This window comes from Pan paniscus, chromosome 9 (assembly GCF_029289425.2).
Source record: "Pan paniscus chromosome 9, NHGRI_mPanPan1-v2.0_pri, whole genome shotgun sequence".
NCBI classification, from domain to species: Eukaryota; Metazoa; Chordata; class Mammalia; order Primates; family Hominidae; genus Pan; species Pan paniscus.
This window is the reverse complement of record NC_073258.2, coordinates 2811742-2832036: the sequence shown is the minus strand read 5'-3', so window position 1 is coordinate 2832036 and position 20295 is coordinate 2811742. Positions and strand designations below refer to the sequence as shown.

The 20295-nt window shown below is 56.7% G+C and overlaps 1 protein-coding gene across 7 annotated transcripts in view; it reads right to left on the bottom strand.

Annotated features, from left to right (window-relative positions):
* PTDSS2 (phosphatidylserine synthase 2) overlaps positions 1-13854 on the bottom strand; it is a 45925-nt gene extending 32071 nt beyond the window's left edge. Inside the window, exons 1-5 of one of the 7 annotated variants that reach the window (XM_055093889.2) lie at positions 11791-11926; positions 10935-11076; positions 9958-10409; positions 8015-9471; positions 2352-2453 (exon numbers count right to left, since the gene is read on the bottom strand). Coding sequence is in view for 4 of the 7 variants with exons in the window: in XM_034931815.3 (XP_034787706.1) it covers positions 2352-2453; positions 11791-11972 (284 nt within the window). In the remaining 3 variants the exon portion in view is untranslated. Of the gene's footprint in view, positions 1-2351; positions 2454-8014; positions 9472-9957; positions 10410-10934; positions 11077-11790 lie in introns of all 7 variants that reach the window. The other 6 variants (XR_612780.6, XR_003029149.4, XM_034931815.3 and 3 more) reach the window with 6 other exon arrangements.
* Positions 13855-20295: the final 6441 nt, after the last annotated feature.

Here is a 20295-nt window from a genome sequence, read left to right as displayed (position 1 = left end):
AGGACAGGTGCACCACGGCAATTTCACTGGAAGGAGCCACAGAGCCACGGTCAGTGCCAGGGTGACCTGGGGCAGCCGAGCCTTCCAGGAAGGAGCCCAGAGCAGGTTCTAGGTGCCAGCAGCAGAGGACAGGTGGCTTCTTTTGTGCCCTCAAAGAGGGTGAGGGGGAAAGAGAATGTGAGTTGAGAGCGCGTTTAGTGTCCCCAGAACAGAACCTCAGAGAAGAGTGCCCAGGGCCCCGTGAATTCCCGTCTCCTGGCCCCTCTCAATGAACACACGCAGGGGCTCCCTGCTGGAGAGGACAGGATGGCAGAACCCAGCCTCTCACGTCGGGGGCCACTCAGGAGAGGCCAGTGCTGGGTGAAGTGGGGGACGTGCCCACCACTGCTGCCCCCTCAGGGGTCTAAGCTCCTGGCCCCTCTGGGTCTGGGTCACCTAGTGCTTCCCATAGGAACCAGGCCTGGGAGGGCAGGGCCTGGCTTGGGGTGGTGAGGCTTTGTGATGCGCCTGGTGGGGGCCTGGTGAATGCTTTCGGGGAGCGCTCCCAAGACACCCCCTGTACTCCTGCTCTTGACAATTCTTGCCATGTGGGACACTTGAGGTGAGACCCGGTCCTGCTTCCTAATCCACCTACCCTGCTGTGCCCGGCAGATGCCACAGACCCTCCTAGCCAGGTGCTGATAGATGAATTCAAGAAAGACCAAGTCCTCCTTGAAAGCTCCCTCTAGGCACACACGGGGCTCCTGCCCACTGCCTCACTGCCTCCAGAGCCACAGGTCCAGTGTCCCCAGGTGGCCCCTCCACAGGGGCCCCAGGCACGGCACATGCTCCCTATTTCTGGAGCCTAGTTACACAGTGCACACCGGGCCTGCAGGTTCTGCACGTGACCCCCGCTGGGACTGCCTAAGAAAGGGAGAAGGAGCGAGCTGGGCCTGGAGCACGGGAGGCACTGGCCAGGCCAGGCCTGGGAGCAAGCTGGCACCTCAGGCTCAGAAAAAGGGGGAAGGGCCAACAAAGCTGACTGAGAGAGGGATGATAGCAAGGTGGGAGAGAACCCACAGAGCATGCAGCCAGGAGCAGGGTAGGGAGACCAGGACAGGAGAGGCCACCTGCGCCTCCCAGGTGAGGATGGAGGGTGAGCTCCTCTGGGGAGCAGGCTGCAGAGTCCTGGGTCCAGGCACCTCAACAGTAATTTCTAACCAGAAATGCCCCACTGCCCCCAGGGAGATGGACTCAGTTATGAGGTCTGCTGTGCGTGATTCTAAAGCATCCGCTCCCCTACAGACAGGGCACTGGGCATGCTTGTGTTCTAGAGCCCACAGGGCTGGTGCCAAGTCAGTGGGCAAACAGGGCCACCAACGCCCGTGCAAGCGTGATGACGTTCACACCATGCCCACCCATCACCCCATCCAACAGTCACGAAGACAGCGAGACTCTTGCTTTACAAAATGAAGTGCTGGCCCAAGAGCTGTAGGGACAGCTAAGTCCTACAAACCCCAGGGCTCCCGCCAACCAGAGCCGACTTGTGGCCCCGACACCAACAGGCCTCCAATGCCTCCTTCCACCTCTGTCCCCATCCTGCTGCTGGTCTCAGACCCTGCTCCGGCTTCCTCCCACCATCCCGCCGGAGCAAGTGGGGCCAGGCCCTGATGGTGTCAGCAGCCTTGCTGGGCAGGAGGCAGCCCTGGGCAGACACACCCTGTGCGCGCGTCGGAAGAGCAACGCGAGAGGAGAGTCAGGCACAGAAAACTCAAGACTGATTCACAGGCTCTAAAACCAGCTTCTCCTCCACACGCACTTCTGAGACTGGTGTCAGAATCCATGGAATTCAGGCAGAGGACACACCCAAGGTCTAGCCTGCCTGCCTGTGGAGATAAACCTGAGAAGACGAGTTTACTCGCTTGGCTGCTGGCCAGATGGTCTGCGGTCTGTATCGGCCCCTGTCCGTGCAAGAGCCCTGCTGGCTAACGGAACCAGCACGCGGCCACCGCAGGAACCTCACCCCCGGAGACGCCCAAACTCAAGGGCTCAGCCCTGTAGCTGCTGCAGCTCATTCCAACCTCAACATGCAAAACTCAGGGGAAACGCAGCACAGGCTGCCGGTCACGTGGAGATGACACAGACTCCTGGCTCCCAGTGACAGGTGACGGGGGCTGACCGGGAACGCCACGCAGCACCAAGGGCAGCCCCGGAGTCTGCACGTCAGACACACTAAAGGGAGAGGCTGGCGGCCCCACGCAGCCCTCTGGTGAAGGCCTTCTGAGCCCCCGGCAGCCCGAGCAGTAAGGGTGCCACACCCACCACACGGGGCACAGGGCAGTTTCAGAAGGCAGGACGAGAGGGCAGCTTACCTCTTGGTGTTGTAGGCCGTGTCCTGAGGTGTTTCCTCCAGCAGCGTCACGTAGCCAAGCGTACAGGTGAGGATGAAGAGCACGGTTAAGGTGTGGGCTCGCCTGAAATCCAAGAACGCATAAGCATGGTGTCAGAGCTTGGGCAGCATTGCTAAATACTCACGCAACAGGCCCCAAATCCTCTCTACGTCAAGGAGAGGGCTTAAACTCCACTCTCCAACTGCCAACCAGCAACTGGCTGCGAGTCCCTAGCTGGGTAACTCCGAGATGACCCTGCGTCTGCTGGCCAGTCAGGGCTGAGACCAGCCCCCAGGAGGCTGGACAGGAAGAGCCCCGTGTTCCTGGGAAGCTGAAGGCTGCTGCTCAGAGGGCACATGCTGCCACTGGCATCCAGGGCAGGCATCTGCTATTAAGAGCAACTGGACACGTAAAACGCGCTTTTCACTGCGCAAGACAAGCCGAGACAACAACTCTTTGGGTTCATGAAATAACATCTGAGATTCAGTGCAGCAGCCCAAGACACCAAGAGCTGAGAAGGGGCCTGAGCAGAGGCCTGCAGAGTGACCGCTGCTAGCTGGAGTGAGCCACGAGCCGTGGGTCTGCCCGTCCTCTGGCCTGTCAGAGCCCAGACGTGGGAGGAGGAGGCAGGGCGCTCCCTTTGCAGTCTTGTCCTGTCCCATCGCTGGTGGGAAAGCCCACAACCAGCCCAGTACCAGAACTGGGGGCCACCAGACCCCAGCCACTGCCTGTGCCAGACACTCGCCTGAGACCCCCTCTGCATGACCATCTGCAAATGGAGGCAGAGACCTAGTTCCTACATCTACCGGAGTGTGTCCTCGGAGAGATGATGCACCCCTCTGTGCCTCAGTTTCCTCATGTCTAACCCAGTTCCTACATCCACCGGAGTGTGTCCTCATGTCTAACCTAGTTCCTACATCCACCGGAGTGTGTCCTCATGTCTAACCCAAGGTCCTACATCCACCAGAGTGTGTCCTCATGTCTAACCCAGTTCCTACATCCACCGGAGTGTGTCCTTGGAGAGATGATGCACCCCTCCGTGCCTCAGTTTCCTCATATCTAAATGGGGAAGCTTCTGACTTCCAAGGACATCATGAAAATTAAGTGAACAATGCACTTAAAGCATGTTGCCCAGGACTTGCCTCCATGAAACGTAAACTATTTGTGCCCTAAAGAAATGAAAAGGCAAGTCACAAACTGGGAGAAAATATTCACAATACATATATCTGATAAAACTTTGTAGGCCGCACGCGTCTGTAGTCCCAACACTTTGGGAGGCTGAGACAGGAGGATTGCTTGAGCCCAGGCGTTCAGGACCAGACTGGGTAACACAGTGAGACCCCATCTCTATAAAAAATTAGCCAGGCGTGGTGGCAGGCACCTGTAGTCCCAGCTACTCGGGAGGTGGCAGATTCGCTTAAGCCCGGGTCGAGGCTGCAGTGCGCTAGGATGATTGTGCCACTGCACTCCAGCCTGGGAGACAGAGCAAGATGTGTCTCAAAAAAAAAAAAAAAAAAAATCAGGCCAGGAGCGGTGGCTCACGCCTATAATCCCAGCACTTTGGGAGGCCGAGGCGGGCGGATCACGAGGTCAGGAGATCGAGACCATCCTGGCTAACACGGTGAAACCCCGTCTCTACTAAAAATACAAAAAATTAGCCGGGTGTGGTGGGGGGGCGCCTGTAGTCCCAGCTACTCGGGAAGCTGAGGCAGGAGAATGGCGTGAACCCGGGAGGCGGAGCCTGCAGTGAGCCGAGATCGCGCCACTGCACTCCAGCCTGGGCGACAGAGCGAGACTCAGTCTCAAAAAAAAAAAGAAAAAAAATACTTTTTATCCAGAATTTATAAAGAACTCATACAGCTCAATAAACAATTTAATGAAAAAATAGGCAAAAAATTGAACAGACACTTCACAAGGAAAACATACAAATGGCCAATAAGCACACGAACAAACGAGGAGCAGCATTGGTCACCGTGAAAGCAAATCCAAGCCAGGACACATCAGTACACATCCGCTGGAACGGCTGAAATTAAAAGCATCACAAATCCAAGCCACGACACAGCATCAGTGCACATCTGCTGGAACGGCTGAAATTAAGAACATCACAATGCTAAGTGCTGGTGAGGTCTCGGAGCAAGATGCTCACGCACTGCAGGTGGGACTGCAAAACGGCACAGAAAAGTGAGGCCTATGCTACGTCTGCTATCCAGCCAGCCACATACTCCCAAACGTGGGCCTGAGACAGATGAAAACACAGGTCCAGTCAAAGACACACTCCCAAACGTGGGCCTGAGACAGATGAAAACACAGGTCCAGTCAAAGACTTACATGCAGATGTTTCAGGTATAATAACCTAAAACGGGAAACAAACCAAAACTCTATCAGTGGACGAAACACTGTGGTCCCTCCGACCAGCGGAGCATGGCTCAGCACTCAGAGGAATGTGCTGCTGGCAACGACCTCAACGTGGATAGATCTCAAAGACACGCCCCTTGGGAGGCCCAGGCAGGAGGACTGTTTTGGGCCAGGAGCTCAAGACCAGCCGGGGCAACATCATGAACATTGTGAGATCCCGTCTCAAAAGATAAAAAAAGAAAAAGAAAAACACGCTACAGATGCCAGGCACAAAAGAAACCTCCCATCTGCTGTCACCCACGCACGAGTCAAGGAAATGAGTTTGCATCCACGAAAAGCAGACTGGAGCGGAGACACGGGCCTTCCGGGTGATGGAATGTTCTGGTGTGAGCGTGGTTGTGGCGGCGCATGGACGTGTCACCTGCACGTGGGTGCTGCACTGAACGCACCCACGCCTGGACTTAGCCGATTTCATGAAGAGCCAGGGTGGAGCTGCAGGACTGCAGGTGGAGGCTCCAAGCTGGAACTTTCTGTATTTTTTGTACAGATGGGGTCTTGCCATGTGGGTCAGGTTGGATTTTTTTGTATTTTTTGTAGAGACGGGGTCTTGCCGTGTTTTCCAGGCTGGTCTCAAACTCATGAACTCAAGGGATCTGCCCACCTTGGCCTCCCAAAGTGTTGGGATTACAGGCATGAAAGTGAATTCTTCTGCCATATTTTACAATACTAGGCATTTAAGACAACCAGAGGTAAATAAAAGTTTCATTGTGACTATCAACCACCTTTTTCTTTAGATACATTTGCATTTGAGTCCTAAGCCATGAGGAAACTGCAGGGAACCTCAGCCTTCCTGCTGAGCTCACCGTGGGGCCCTTCAGTACTGAGAGACCTGCCCACAATCACAGCAGAGAACCCACGTCAGAAGGCCCTCTTAGACCCCCATTCCTAAGGGTGCCTGGATTCGGCGACCCAGAAACTCACCCTCTGCTGAACACTACACTTACAGAACGTGTCCTCCTGGAGACAGCCCTTGAGGGGAAACGGGCTGGGCTCAGCTGGGGCCCAGGAGTCCCCTTGTCCCTGGCTTGCCCCTCCATGAGGCCCACCCTTTCCTCCATACAGGTAACATCAGATTTCGGTGAGGAGAGTAAGATGACCCCGGTTAGGATAAGAAGAGTCAGGAGTGTTTGGGGGCAGGTGCCGTGGCTCACACCTGTAATTCCAGAGCTTTGGGAGGCTGAGGCAGGAGGATCACTTGAGCCCAGGAGTTGGAGACCAGCTCGGGCAACATAGTGAGACCCTATTTCTACCAAAAAAAAAAAAAAATTAACTGGGTGTGGTGGCGCATGTCTGGTCCCAGCTACTTGGGCAGAGGGAGGGTGAGGGGAGATTACTTCGGCCCAGGAGTTGGGGGCCGCAGTGAGCTGAGACCACATCCCTGCACTCCAGCCTGGGTGACAGAGTGAGATTCTGTCTCAAAAAAAAAAAAAAAAAAAAGAATGAAAGAAAAAAAGAAAGAAAAACAAACCAAAACAACAAGCAGGTTTAGATCGCAAAGCCAATGACGTGATGACGGCCAGGAGCGCGGTGGCTCTGGCTGTGTCCGTGCCCCGGGCCAGGGCACCTTCATGCCGTGTGCGTGGTGCCCGCAGGCAAGTCAGGGCCGGTAAGTGACACTGTGAAGGTCATGCAGCAAGGCGGGGGGTGGGGCCCGGAGCCTCCTGGACACTGGGCCATCACAGCCATTCCCTGAGCCCCCGCCCCAGCCACACCCGGGAGAAGACACAGACTGCGTTCCTGAGCCTTCCTTCCAGTGGAGTGAGACCAATACAGGAGAGCTAAGAAACCCTACACGTTATAGAGAAAAACAAAAGAGGGATGGGAGTGGTTAGGGAGGTTAAAACAACTATTTTTGTTGCAAAGCCAAGTCCCAGTAAAACCACGCCAGGAGGGCTCGTGGCCTGGGAGGCATCTCCGGAGACCATAGCAAGAAGGGAGCGCGAGGAGCAAGCACTCTCGGGCTCAGCCTCCATCCCCAGCAGTTCTGAGAAACAGCAGGGACCTCTCCAAAGGGTGCACATGTCTGAAGTGACCTTCGGAGGAGCCAGGGACAGTCTCATCCTGGTGCTTCCTGACGAGGTCACCTTGTAGAAGGAACAAGGTCAAGGGGCTCCAGACACCCAGAGCCCCGACAAGGGCCCACAGCACAGACAGACAGGGTGTGGTGTGCGTGGGAGCAGGACTCTGCCTGGCTGGAGTGCAGATGCCGGGACAGGAGCCTGCTGTGAGGGAGGCCTCCAGTGGGGAAGCTAACAGGGCCTCCACAGGACCCTGTCTTGGAACCACACGGCCACCCCACGTGACGGGTTTTCACTCTGGGCAGTAATGTCTCTAAGAAAACGGGTGAAGGAGCCCCAGCCTAAGGGAGGCTAACCGTGGAAGAGACAACAGCCCATCAACCTGCTCACATGCAGAATGGGAGACCCAGAAGCTAGATCAACGTGAGGACACCACTCACCCCTGTTCTGCAAGAGACCAGCAGGAAACCCCTCGTCATCTCCACGTGGGCTCAGGAAGAAGATGGAAACAACGAGGCCTCAGGGACACCCAGAATGCCACCACTCCACACACAGGCCCACTGGAGGAGGAGGCTGCACTCGGCCCCACCCTGACCCTTGGACGTGCCCGCACCCCAGTCAGCATCTCCCAGATACAGCACAGGCTCCCATTCACATGCAGAATCCCAGGAATAAACGCAAAGCTCAAGGGGTGGGGCGAGCAGCCTGTGTCCCACCAGCACCAAGTTCCACAGCACACAAAGACAGGATCACACACTAACACAAGTTAAAATTGAAACTTGACTTCATTTTTTCTTTTTGAGATGGAGTCTTGCTCTGTCACCCAGGCTGGAGGGCACTGGCGCGATCTCCGCCTCCCAGGTTCAAGCGATTCTCCTGCCTCAGCCTCCCGAGCAGCTGGGATTACAGGCGCCCGCCACCACACCCAGCTAATTTTTGTATTTTTAGTAGAGACCAGGTTTCACCATATTGGCCAGGCTGGTCTTAAACTCCTGACCTCGTGATCCACCTGCCTCGGCCTCCCAAAGTGCTGGGATTACAGGCGTAAAACTTGACTCCTTTAATACGACTTTCCACGACAGAGACCTTCCTGTGGTTTCTAAAGTGGCCACCAACCCAACACTCACTCCTTGTGTAGCCCAGGGAAACGCTGATCATTGATCAACCCTAACCCAACACCATCTTTCCGTTTCCCCAAAACACAGAGATTACCTGAAATATAAAGATAACCCTTCGCCCCTTCAGGTAAATGTGCACACTGTCATTGAGGTGGCCACCGAGTGCCCAGCACCCTCCTGGCCCTGGGGAAGCAGAAATGGGAATGAAGAGGACCCAGCAGGAAGGGAGGCAGAGGGCAAGGGACCCAGAGAAAGGGCCCCAGGCACAGCAGCCCTGCAGGAGGACACATCTCAGAGCTGCTCAAATCCAACGCTCCTGGAAAGTAAGGTCCGTATGAGTGAGTTCCGGTCCGTGTCCTACACGCAGCACGACGTCTACACATCTTGGAAGTGACAGAGTGCGGCTCAAGATAGCACGAGACTCTTAAGGGAAGAACTCCACGTCCCTCCCAGGACGCCAGGTCTGTTCAGTGGCTCCTCCCACCCGCCTGCAGACTCTGCAGGATGGTGTGGGCCCTGTGATCAGACACAGAGCAGAGCTGTGATCAGTCCTGGCAATTCAGCCACTTCACTAGGGTGAGGGCGTGAAGACAGCTGGCTCCCTGCCATGGGGAGTGGAAAAGACCCAGCTGCCTCCTTGGAGATGGTCACTCTCATGGCCACTCTCATGGCGGGCAGGGAGGCCGAGACCAAGAGGAAAATGCAGCGTCGTCGTCCAAAGGGCCAAGGAGAGGCCACGCCCGGATGGGCAGCCCAAGGCCTGCGAGAGGCTCCTGGACCGGGCACTGGCCCTTCTGGCTCTGACCAGCAAGACCAGAAAGACTTCATCTGGCTACTCGCGGCTTCCAGGTGTAGGCGAAGCTGGGAAAGCCCCGATCCAGGATGATGGAGAAAGGCATCTTCCAGAAACCTGGGGTATCTGAAGGTCAGAGGTCACCTCACACATAAAGTCCTCAGGTCACTGAGAAGGCTCATTCGAGGCACCCCATTCCAAGACACAAGCATACAATAAAAACTCTCAGAACATCACAGTGGCCCCCGGCTCGGGAGCTGGTTAGCAAGTGTGGTCATCCGAAGCTGCTTCAGCGTCTCCCACAGACAGGCGGCAACGTTCACAGGCACCTCGCCAGGGTAAGGGGTCCCCAAGTGTTCTCCCAAACAATTTCCAGACCGCATGAGCTGCCACATCTTTGCACAGGGCTTCTCGGAGTCTGTGGATCTAAACGTTTTCCGCTGGATGTTCCCCACAATTGTCCTTGCTACCCTGAATGAATCCAGAGAAGGAGAGCTCAGCCTCGTGCTCCCAGGGCCAGTCAAGCCCTGAATCGAACCGCACGCCCTATCCCTACGGCTGACAAGCAGTCACAGAGAAACAAAATTCACACATGGCCGCCGTCACTGGCCCGAGGAAGTGCACCCATCCTTGAAAATGAACGCCCTGGCTGGATGTGGTGGCGCATGCCTGTAATCTCAGCAATCTGGGAGGCTGAGGCGGAAGGATCACTTGAGGCCAGGAGTTGAAGACCAGCCTGGGCAACACAGGGGGACTCTCTATTAAAAATAAATAAATAAATAAAAATGAATAAAAAATAAAAAGTAAAACTCTCTAAAACACAAAATTAGAGTTAAAAAAATGCCAGCACAGCAAGTCAGTGCAGGTGGACTCAGGAGGTCAGTGTGAGGCTCTGCAGGTAACGAATTCTCTCACCAGGCAGGCATCGAGTTACCTGCCACGCAGAAGCGTGAAGCTCCTTCCTCTGCACAGGGAAGGGAGGAGGCACAGCAAGAACCTGCCCCATGCGTCTCTACAGGGACAGGGTCGAGGGGAAAGCCAGAGCCAGAGCCACCCACCCAGAAGACCCAGGAAGGAGGCACCTGGACCAGCCAGCCCCGCTGCACCCGCTCCTGGAGACCCCTCCTGACCCCCTTGGCCTCCTGACAGGCAAGCTCTGCTGCGCCCAGCCGTCTGTGTCCCAAACACCCCTTGTGGGCAGGGACCACTGGTCTGGGCTTCTAAAGAGACCGGCCCCCTCCTACCTTTGGGCTGCTGCTGCTGCTTCCCTGGTACGGGGTGGGCTGCGCGGGCTTGCATGTGCCCCCTGGCTCCTGCCACACTCAGCACCCAGCCAGCACATTTTGAGCCTTCTGAAGTTCCATGCCTGCGCCAGAATCTAAGCTTCTTGTTTAGTTCTCTGCTATGTCCCGTAGAACGGTAACTGACAGGCAGTAGGGGTCCCCACAATGTGCTGAACGGCCAAATGAGAAACAAGAAGAGCCAGTCTGGTCTCCTCGCTCCGGGACCTCAGAGGAGCCCGTCCGTTCTCCTTGCTCCGGGATGTCAGAGGAGCCCGTCCGTTCTCCTTGCTCCGGGATGTCAGAGGAGCCCGTCTGGTCTTCTCGCTCCGGGACCTCAGAAGAGCCAGTCTGGTCTCCTTGCTCCAGGACCTCAGAGACTCCGGTGGTCCCCAGCTGTGCTGCGGGAGGACGGCCTGAAGGGGCATGGCAGGGCACCTGATGGAGAGGCCTGATGTCCACAGGGCCCGGAAGCCAGAGGGTCCACGTGGCAGGCACCCCATCTCCTCTCCCTCCCGAGGGCCCCGCAGCCACCCGGTACACTCATCTCCCCAAAGGAGAGCTCGGATGCCCTCCCCGAAACAGCAGCTGCCCACACCCATGGAAGACCCTGCGTGGGGCCTCCTCCACCCTAACCTGCTTTCCCACCACTTGGACAGTCTCTCTCCAGAGCTTCGGCTGCGGTGACAGCCCAGGGCCGGTTAAGTCCCTGTCTGTGGTGGCGCCTTCCCCTGACAAGTCCCTTACTCCTCCATCAGGCCCTCCTCGCCCCTCAGATTTGCTCTCCGACCAGCCCACAGCATGGTTCTCTTGGAAGCGTCCATAAAGCCTTCCTTCCACTGCTGGCCGCAGGCGCCTGTCTCCCACACGTTTTCCTCGGGCTGACCCCACCTCTACTGCCCCTGTGCCCCGGGGCCTTCCACAGGATGGGAACTGGGCACCTTGCAGTCAAGAAGAGCCAAACCCTCCTCTCACGAAGCCTGCTTTCAGGTCGACGGCTTGATCCTTCTCACAGAGGAGCATCGGCAAAGGGCCAGCCCAGGGTCGCAGCTGTCGGGAGTAGGAGCGGCACCTGGAGCCTGTCTGGACACAGAGTGCCACACTCCAGCTGCTCCCGGGGGCCTCTTCCTTTTCCACCCCCATTAAAGGCAGAGTGGCGGACAGGGGGACCCCAAGGTGTAGCTAGGGCTGAGTTGTGCAGGGAGGAGGCGCTGGCCCCGCTAGGGGCAACTGAGGAGAGAAACAGAGCCTGGATTCGACGAACACCGACTACATTCCTGAAGCACGCACAACACTCTGCTAATCAACACGATCGCCACGTGGGGTCGGGCGCGACACACAAGATGATTTCGTGCAGCCGCAAGCACTGAGAAGCAACCACAGGCAGAATGACGGGGGACACAGGTGAAGCTTGGACAGCAGGTCAGAGAAAGCGTTTCTGGGGTGACGCTGGAGGCGGGTGGCGGGGAAGGGGTCTGGATCGCAGAACCGCGCGGTCAGAGCCAAGGCGGGCAGGGGTGGGGAGGGCGGCGAGAGAGACGCAAAGCGGCCGCAGGGAGGGTCTGCCCAGGGTCTCCCCCATCAACAGCGCCGCCCTCCGCCCGACCCGGCGTCGGGAGCTCGGTCCGGCCGCTCCTCGGGACCCGGGGGGCGGTGCTGCCACACCCTCAAACCCCCGGCCACAGTCCTGGACTCCAAGACGGCGAGAGGGCGCTGCCGGGGACCCCCAGGCCAGCGGTGCCGGAACCCCCAGGTCGAGGGCACCCTCGCCGCCCCGCGGCCGCCCACTGCCCTCACCAGAAGAAGGTGTTGGTGCCGTCGTCGTAGACCTCGGACTCGGTGCTGCGGCGGCCCTCGCCCGGCCCGGTGGCTTGGCCGGCAGACGGCCCGTCAGGCGGCTCCTCCAGCGAGGCCTTGCCCGCGGGCACCGGGGACTCGGGCCGCGGACCCCCGGCGTCCCTGCGCTCGCCCCTCCGCATGGCGTTTCGGCCCGGAGCCGCTCCGCCCGGCGCCTCGACCCCACGCACACCGGGTCACCGGCGAGAGGACGCGCCGCGCACAGCGCGAGGAGCGCTGGGAAGGGGTCGCGGCGCTGGCCCGCGGGGTCTCAGGAGAGCAGCGCCGGGCCGGCCAGTAAAGGGTGTGCGGTGCATTGTGGGGGTTCTAGTCCGCGCGGGGCATGCTGGGCCTTGTGGTCCGACGTCGCGGGTTGGACGCAGTGCTTGCTGGGAAGGATGCCGCCTGGTTGCTGGGAAACCGGAGCCGGACTGCCCTGCGGCTGAGGTCGCAGGAACCAAGCTGCGGATGGCGCGGGTCTCGCCAAGGCCTCCAGAGCTTGGAGGTAACCACAGACATCCCCGGCGGCCTGGCCCGAGTCCCTCCACCCCTTCGCCCCTTCCTCGCCGACGGATCCCGGAGCCCAGACCCGTTCTCCTTTTGGGGCGCTTCCCGACCCTTCACCCTACGCGACCCGGGTCATTCTTTTTTGAGACGGAGTCTCGCACTGCCGCCCGATCTGGAGTGCAATGGCGCGATCTCGGCTCACTGCAACCTCCGCCTCTCGGATTCAAACGATTCTTCTGTCTCAAGCTTCCCGAGTAGCTGGGATTACAGGCGCCCGCCACCACGCCCGGCTAATTTTTGTATTTTTAGTAGAGACGGGGTTTCACTATGTTGGCCAGACTAATCTCGAACTCCTGACCTTGTGATCTGCCGCCTCGGCCTCCCAAAGTGCTGGGATTACAGGCATGAGCCACCCCGCCCGGACCGGTCTGGGTCATTCTTTCGCAGGATCGCGTGAAATTGGGCGGCGAAAATGGTGCGGACACGCTGATTTTGGTTGACCCAAATTGTTGACATGGTACCCTGCAAAAAAATTAGCTCCTGAGCCACTCTGAAAAGCAATGTGGCAGCTCTCAAACCTGGAAACAAGTGTCCACGCCAAATTTACAAACTAGCGCTCCTAGCTGCAGCATTTTGATAACAGCGGCATGTTATTAGCCATAGAGGAGCGAAGCATGCGCATGCTACAGCACAGCTGGACCTTGAACACATTATGCTAGGCAGGCCGGGCGCGGCGGCGCACGCCTGTCATCCCAGCACTTTGGGAGGCCGAGGCGGGCGGATGACTTGAGGTCAGGAGTTCGAGACCAGCCTAGGCAAAGTGGTGACACCCCATCTTTACTAAAAATACAAAAATTACCCTGGCGTTGTGGCGGGCGCTTGTAATCCTAGCTACTCGGGAGGCTGAGGTGGGAGAATCCCTTAAATCCGGGAGGTGGAAGTTGCAGTGAGCCGAGATTGTGCCACTGCACTCCATCCTGGGCGACAGAGCGAGACTCCGTCTAAAAAAAAAAAAAAAAAAAAAAAAAAAATTATGCTAGGTGAAAGAAGCCAGTCCAGTCACAGGAGACTACGCATTATGTGATCCATTTGTATGAAATATCCAGGAAATGCAAATCTATGAAGACAGAAATTAGATGAGTTTTCACCGGGGGCTGGGGAAGGGGTAATAAGGAGCGACTACAAAGGGTAGCAGGTTTCTTTCGGGGCGATGAAAGTGCTGTAATATTGACCTCAGCTCCTATCTGTGAATGTCCTAAAAACCACTCAACTGTCCACTCGAAGCGAGTTGAATGGGTGAACTGCATGATATGCGAAGTATATCTCATATCAGCTTTATTGAAATATAACTCACATACTAAATATATAAACATATTTGCGGGGCTCCTGCACAGCCACGCCCAGCAGGGATGGGGCCTGACTGTGATGGGACCTTCACCCCAGCTCCTGACACACAGGCTGGGCAGTGCGGGAGGCGCTGGCTCCAGGGGGCGTGCTGTTGGGCCTCCCCAGGCCTGGCCCCCTGCCCCAGGCCCTGGCCGCGTCCAGCTGGGGTCGGCTGAGTGGCCAGAGCAGCCAGCTCCCGTCCATGCCATCTTTCCAGCAATCACCCGACAGGTCTGGTTCCCTGTGAACCATCCTTCAGGTCCCCTCCCAGACCTCTTCCCATCCCAGCAGGTGGCGCTCATATTCCAGGCGCCCTCTCGGTGGCGTTGGGGTCATTTCCTGCGTATGGGTGTTCTCTCAAACTGCACAGACAGCCCTCCTGCCGTCCCTCCAGGGTGCAGAGGCCGGGGCGAGGAGATGTACCGGCCCCACTGGGGTCCCTGGCCCCAAGGAAGCTGCGCGCGAGGCCGCCTCGCAATGACGCTCGTTCCTGTCGGCTCGGAGGAACGAAGGGACGCTCGTTCCTGTCGGGGCGGTGCGGAAGGGGGCGGGGCCCAAAGGCGCGTGAGGGGCGGGGCCGAGGACGGGGTCTGGGGGCGGGGCCGTGGGACCCCGAGTAGCGTGATCTAGAAGGCGCGGCGCTGCCAGACCGCGCGGCCCCGGGCGCGCAGACCACGTTCGTTGCCCATCACTACGGAGCTCTGGCCACGTGCCAAGTAGAATTCCCAACGCTTTGTAAATGCTAACTATTGTGATTTTTTTTTTTAAGCGTAGTCTCACTCTGTCACCCAGGCCTGGAGTGCAGTGGCGTTATCTCGGCTCACTGCAACCTCCGCCTCTCGGGTTCAAGCGATTCTCCTGCTTCAGCCTCAGGAGTAGCTGGGATTAAAGGCGCCCGCCATCACGCCCGGCTAATTTTTGTATTTTTAGTAGAGACGGGGTTTCACCAAGTTGGCCAGGCTGGTCTCGAACTCCTGACCTCAGGTGATCCACCCACCTTGGCCTCCCAAAATGCTGGGATTACAGGCGTGAGCCACCGCGCCGGGCCAACTATTGTGATCTTAACACACCCCCTTAGGTTCTATTTTTGACTGTCGCTTAGAGACAAAAAAACTGTGGCAGAGAAGGCCGGGCGCGGTGGCTCAAGCCTGTAATCCCAGCACACTGGGAGGCCGAGGCGGGTGGATCACAAGGTCAGGAGATCGAGACCATCCTGGCTAACACGGTGAAAGCCCATCTCTACTAAAAATACAAAAAATTAGCCGGGCGTGGTGGCGGGCGCCTGTAGTCCCAGCTGCTCAGGAGGCTGAGGCAGGAGAATGGTGTGAACCTGGGAGGCAGAGCTTGCAGTGAGCTGAGATCGTGCCACTGCACTCCAGCCTGGGTGACAGAGCAAGACTCCGTCTCAAAAAAAAAAAAAAAAAAGAAAAGAAACAAACAACAAAAAAAAACTGAGGCAGAGAAAGGTTGGTGACAGCTACGCCCAGCTCTTTCCAGACCCCAGAGCCTCTACCCTGAACCCCTGCACTCTACAGGGAGCTCTCCACCTGCAGTTTTGCACCTGGTGTCTCATATCTGAGTCTCACATTACCCTGTCCCTGTCTTCACCCCAGCTGCAGAAGTGCACACCCCTCCCCACCCAGGCATGCGTGGACTGGCAGAGTCCATTGCAAGACGTGGGCCTGAGGGGCAGGGGTGAGGCCGGAGGTTTGTGGCTCAGGGAGCACCGTGGCTGGTGAGGAGGCAGTGGAGCAGCTTGGAGGACTTGGTTCTTTGAGGCCCCAGAGCAGCAGAAATGGGGGGTCCCCCGCCTGGGGAAGGGTGCACGGGACAGAAGCCTTCCTCAGCTGCAGAGATGCCTGCCGGAAGCCTCAGGGCGCTGGAACTTTTAAGAAAATGGTCAATTCTGGCCTTACCCAGGGACAGAGCTGGCCAGAGTCACATTTATGGTGGTAAATAGTGAATGTTGGCGAAATGCTTTCTAAAAATGCCCTTGCAAGGAAGGGAGAGGAAGCCTAGGCATTTGTAAAGTAACAAATGCCTGTTTTAATATTTCCCCTGGTGCGGTAAATCTGTAAAGGTGAGTGGATTACAGAAAAACTCACCGTGCCACACGCACACCTGTGCCCGGGAGTTTTCTCTGGCTTGTTGGAGGGAGCGTGGACAGCAGGACTACTCCCCAAGTCAAGATGGTTAAGGCCTGGAGGTGTTGGGGAGGCAGCAAGGAGACAGAGTTGTCCCTGCAATGAGGACGGGAGGAGTTTGGGTCCCCACCCCAATGCCACCTGGTGTGGCAGGCAAGGACGGCTTCAGGTGGACCTCAAGGGCAGAGGCCCAGCTGGGAGAGGGTCTCCCCTGCAGGGGCTTCAGGCTGGGGGTCACCTGCCAAGCACTGTCAGCCAAGAGAGGCTGGAGCCAGCAGGGTGCCTGAGACCAGCCCAGAGAGAGTACAGGGGCAGGTTCTCAGAGGCACCGACTCCAGCTGACCCAGAGGGGCTGCCTCTGAGCAGTGCCTGGACGAGTCTGCTCGTCCAGACATTGTGTCTGTGTCTGTGGCCGCGCCCAGGAGGCTGTGGGGTGGGGGAGGACAGGTCTCTGAGGGGCCCAGGGCAAAGGTAATGACAATTGGTGCTCACACCTGCCTGTGGGATTTCACCTGGGCGCTCCCTAGCTCTCGCTGGCTTTGTCACCCGGACCTCTCCACGGGTGGCTGCCATATCCCACAGTTAAAACGAGGCTGCAGGGACGGAGGAGCTGCCTCTGCTGCACGTTGGGCCTCAGGGGGAGGCGGTCTGGTGGACGGGGTCTTCTGAAGTGGGAGGAGGAAAGACAGAGGAACAGGGTCCAGGGTCCACAGAGGAAGAGCAGGAGGCCCACGGGGAACCTCGACCAAAGTTCTCTGCCAAGGCAGGGCAGGGCCACCTGCCAGGACGTCCAGGCCAAACTCTTGCCTCTTCAGGAGCTGCATTCAAACCCGGAAGCCAAGAGTCAGGCTGAGTCTGGGGGAAATAAAGTTTATAATAATATACTTGAATGTGGAAAAATAAAGCAAATTTAATAAGGCAGTTTATTAAAGTGTGATGTGTTTGTGTTAGAAAATTTGAAAACAAACATAATGAAGAAAAGCATAATACACCATCCTTAGTTCACATTGTTAAGCAAATGTAAATATCAAATATCAGTCTACTCTTCCCATATTTTAACGCACCTTGGCTACGTTTACATAAACATTTTATACATGCTTGTGATAGGAGCATCAAACCACCATGGCACACGTTTACCTGTGTAACAAACCTGCACGTTTTGCACACGTATCCTGGAACTTAAAGTAAAAGAACATTAAAAAAAAAATTAATCTCCGCCAAGTGCAGTGGCTCATGCCTGTTATCCCAGCGCTTTGGGAGGCCGAGGCAGGCGGATCACCTGAGGCCAGAAGTTCAAGACTAGCCTGACCAACATGGTGAACCCCCGTCTCTACAAAAAATACAAAAGTAGCCGGGCGTGGTGGTGCATGCCTGTAATCCCAGCTACTTGGGAGGCTGAGGCAGGAGAATCGCTCAAACCCAGGAGGCGGAGGTTGTGGTGAGCCGAGATCCTGCCACTGCACTCCAGCCTGAGCAACAGAGCAAGACTCCGTCTCAAAAAATAAAAATAAAAAGAATAAATAAATAAATCTCTTTTAATCTAGAAAAAATTTTTATACGTTTGTAGTCTGTTTTTTCACTTAACAGTATAACATAAGCATTTTCCTATGTTCTCAAAAACTCTTTGAAAGTATAACTTCTAATGTCTGCTTAATCAGCATATAAATATGAATACCATGTTTTCGCTGATATTTTCCTATTGTTGAACATTGGTGGTTTACAATTTTTGCTGCAAATGACATATATACATATTTTCATTATTTTGCATTTTTTTAGAACAGTTTACAAAAAGATTAATGAACCAAATTCTAAACAATTTTAAGGCTCTTAATATGTATTATAGCTGAATTGCTTTCTGAAAGGGCTGTACTGGTTTTCTGTCCAGATAGGACTGGGTGGGGTCCCCCTCGCTCTCCACCCTTCACTGAACGTAAGGGAACTTCCACGCTGGGTGGGGCCAGCAGCCAATGCAGCCGCCTAGCTGAGCTCTCTCCCCTGAGGCTGGACATGCTGGCTTTGCAGCCAGGACTCTGGAAGTGACTGAGGATTCCTCTGGTGACGCCCACGGAAGGTGTGGGGGGAGGAGGAACAGTGTTTCTGCAACGCAACTGGGAATGCTGAAAAAGTCATTGAAAGAGAGCACAGCAGCTGTGTGGACGCCTGAAGTGGCGCCTGAGTAACTCACATGACCTGCTAGCAGATTGTTTTAACACACTGACAACGTGGAGATTGTTTTACTTTATTATTTATTTATTTATTTTGAGACAGAGTTTCACTCTGTCACCCAGGCTGGAGTGCAGTGGCACGATCTTGGCTCACTGCAACCTCCACCCTCCGGGTTCAAATGATTCTCCTTCCTCAGCTTCCTGAGTAGCTGGGACTACAGGCGCCTGCCACCGTGCCCGGCTAATTTTTTGTATTTTTAGTAGAAATGGGGTTTCACCATCTTGGCCAGGCTGGTCTTGAACTCCTGACCTCGTGATCCACCCACCTCTGCCTCCCAAAGCTCTGGGATCACAGGCGTGAGCCACCGCACCCAGCTGAAGATTGTTTTGACACAGTGAAAACATGAGCACAGAGATCCCTGAGTGGGCTGAGCTGGGGACTGGGGAGCGACACCCGTCACGGACAGTGCAGGGGCTGGGAACGTGGATCTTGCGTGTGAGTTCCTCCCATACTCAACAAGCCTTGCACATTCTGTTTCTGAACTAGATCTAACTTGGCAGCTGTGACCCCCTGGTGAGACTGCCGGATGTTCCCTCTCCCACTTACCCTGCTTTCTTCCATGGGAAAAGAGCTCACATGCCCCAGGCTTCCTTGCAGTAGAGTGTGGTCACGTGACTAACCATGTGACGGGTGAGGTTCCCTCCTTTGCTCTTTCCTCTTCCCACTGGCTGGAACGTGGATGTGATGACTGGAGCTTGAGCAGTCATTTTGGACCAGGTGCTGGGACCATGTATTTAAGGTGGCAGAGCAACAAGCTGAAGGCATTCTGGGTCTCTGATGACTATAGTTCGGCCATACTAGTCCAGGACTAGCCAACTCCAGATTTTTGTTTTGCTTTGTTTTAAAGACAGAGTCTTACTCTTTCACCCAGGCTGGAGTGCAGTGGTGTGATCTTGGCTCACTGCAACCTCTGCCTCCCAGGTTCAAGCGATTCTCCTGCCTCAGCCTCCCGAGTAGCTGAGATTACAGGCGTGCACCACCATACCTGGCTAATTTTTGTATTTTTAGTAGAGACGGGGTCTCACCATGTTGAGCAAGCTGGTCTCGAACTCCTGACCTCAGGTGATCCACCCGCCTCGGCCTGCCAAAGCGCTGGGATTACAGGCATGAGCCACTGCACCCGGCCAACTCCAGATTTCACTTATAGGAGAAATACACAGCTTGTTTAAGCCACCACCATTTTGCACACAGATCTTAATGTGTTCCATTTGGATTTGCCCCATCTGAGCTCACAGGTCCTCGGCCACCACTTCACTCGCTTGTCTTTGCCAAAGTGGCAAAGCTGTGGTCTCTGCTGCCGTCCCAGCCTGCCAGGAGGTCCCCCAAGGAGAAACATGGGTGGGACCATGTTACCCCTTGGGGAAACCAGAGCCGACTGTCGGCCCTGGGCCTGGAACACAGCAGAGGGCTGCTGGGCTTGCCGGGGGGTGCTCTGGCCCCAGCGGGCCTGGTGCCGTTCCGTGTGACAGCGTCTGCCTGCGGAGTTCTGGCCCTGCCTCCCCAGCTTCGCAGCAGCTTTCAGAAGCAGACTCCTCGCCACACACGCTGCAGATAATGTGTGCCAGCCCACGGCCTGGGCCCCCACTCCCCGCAGCCCTTCCCTCCTCAGGGCACTCCACTGGACGGTCACTCTCAGGACACCCAGAGCCTGCCCAGCTGCCGCCCTCAGCCCGGGCTGCACAGAACGTGCTCAGGTACTGGGGATGCGGGGTGGAGGGCTCCTCCTCCGTTGTCTACACAGCCTGGGGCCAGCCACGTGTCCCCAGGACTCCAAGGATTCCCCAGTGGGGCCCAGAAAGCAGGGGCTTGGGTGGGAGCAGACAGTTTCTTTGGGAATCTGTCTCGTCCTCAGTCCTCCTTGCCCCAGTTTCTCCTCTAAGGGAATCAGCACTGGACCTGTGGGGTGGGGGGGGCGGTGGCCCGAGGTGGGGGGGCCGTGGCAGGCGGTAGGGGGGCCATGGCCCGGGGTGGGGGGCCGTGGCCCGGGGTCGGGGGCATGGCCCGGGGTGGGATGCTTTTGGAGGGAACATGGGGATGTGTGAGCGGGGGTGAGAGAGGCAAGGCAAGTGGGGGTGTTGGTGCCGGCTCTGTCAGGGGCTCTGTGCCATCCTGCTTCCCCCTAGGACCAGGTGTCATGAGCCCCATCTCACAGTGGAAACCCCCTTCCCGGGAACTCCAGCCTAGGAATTCCCCTCTGGCCCCT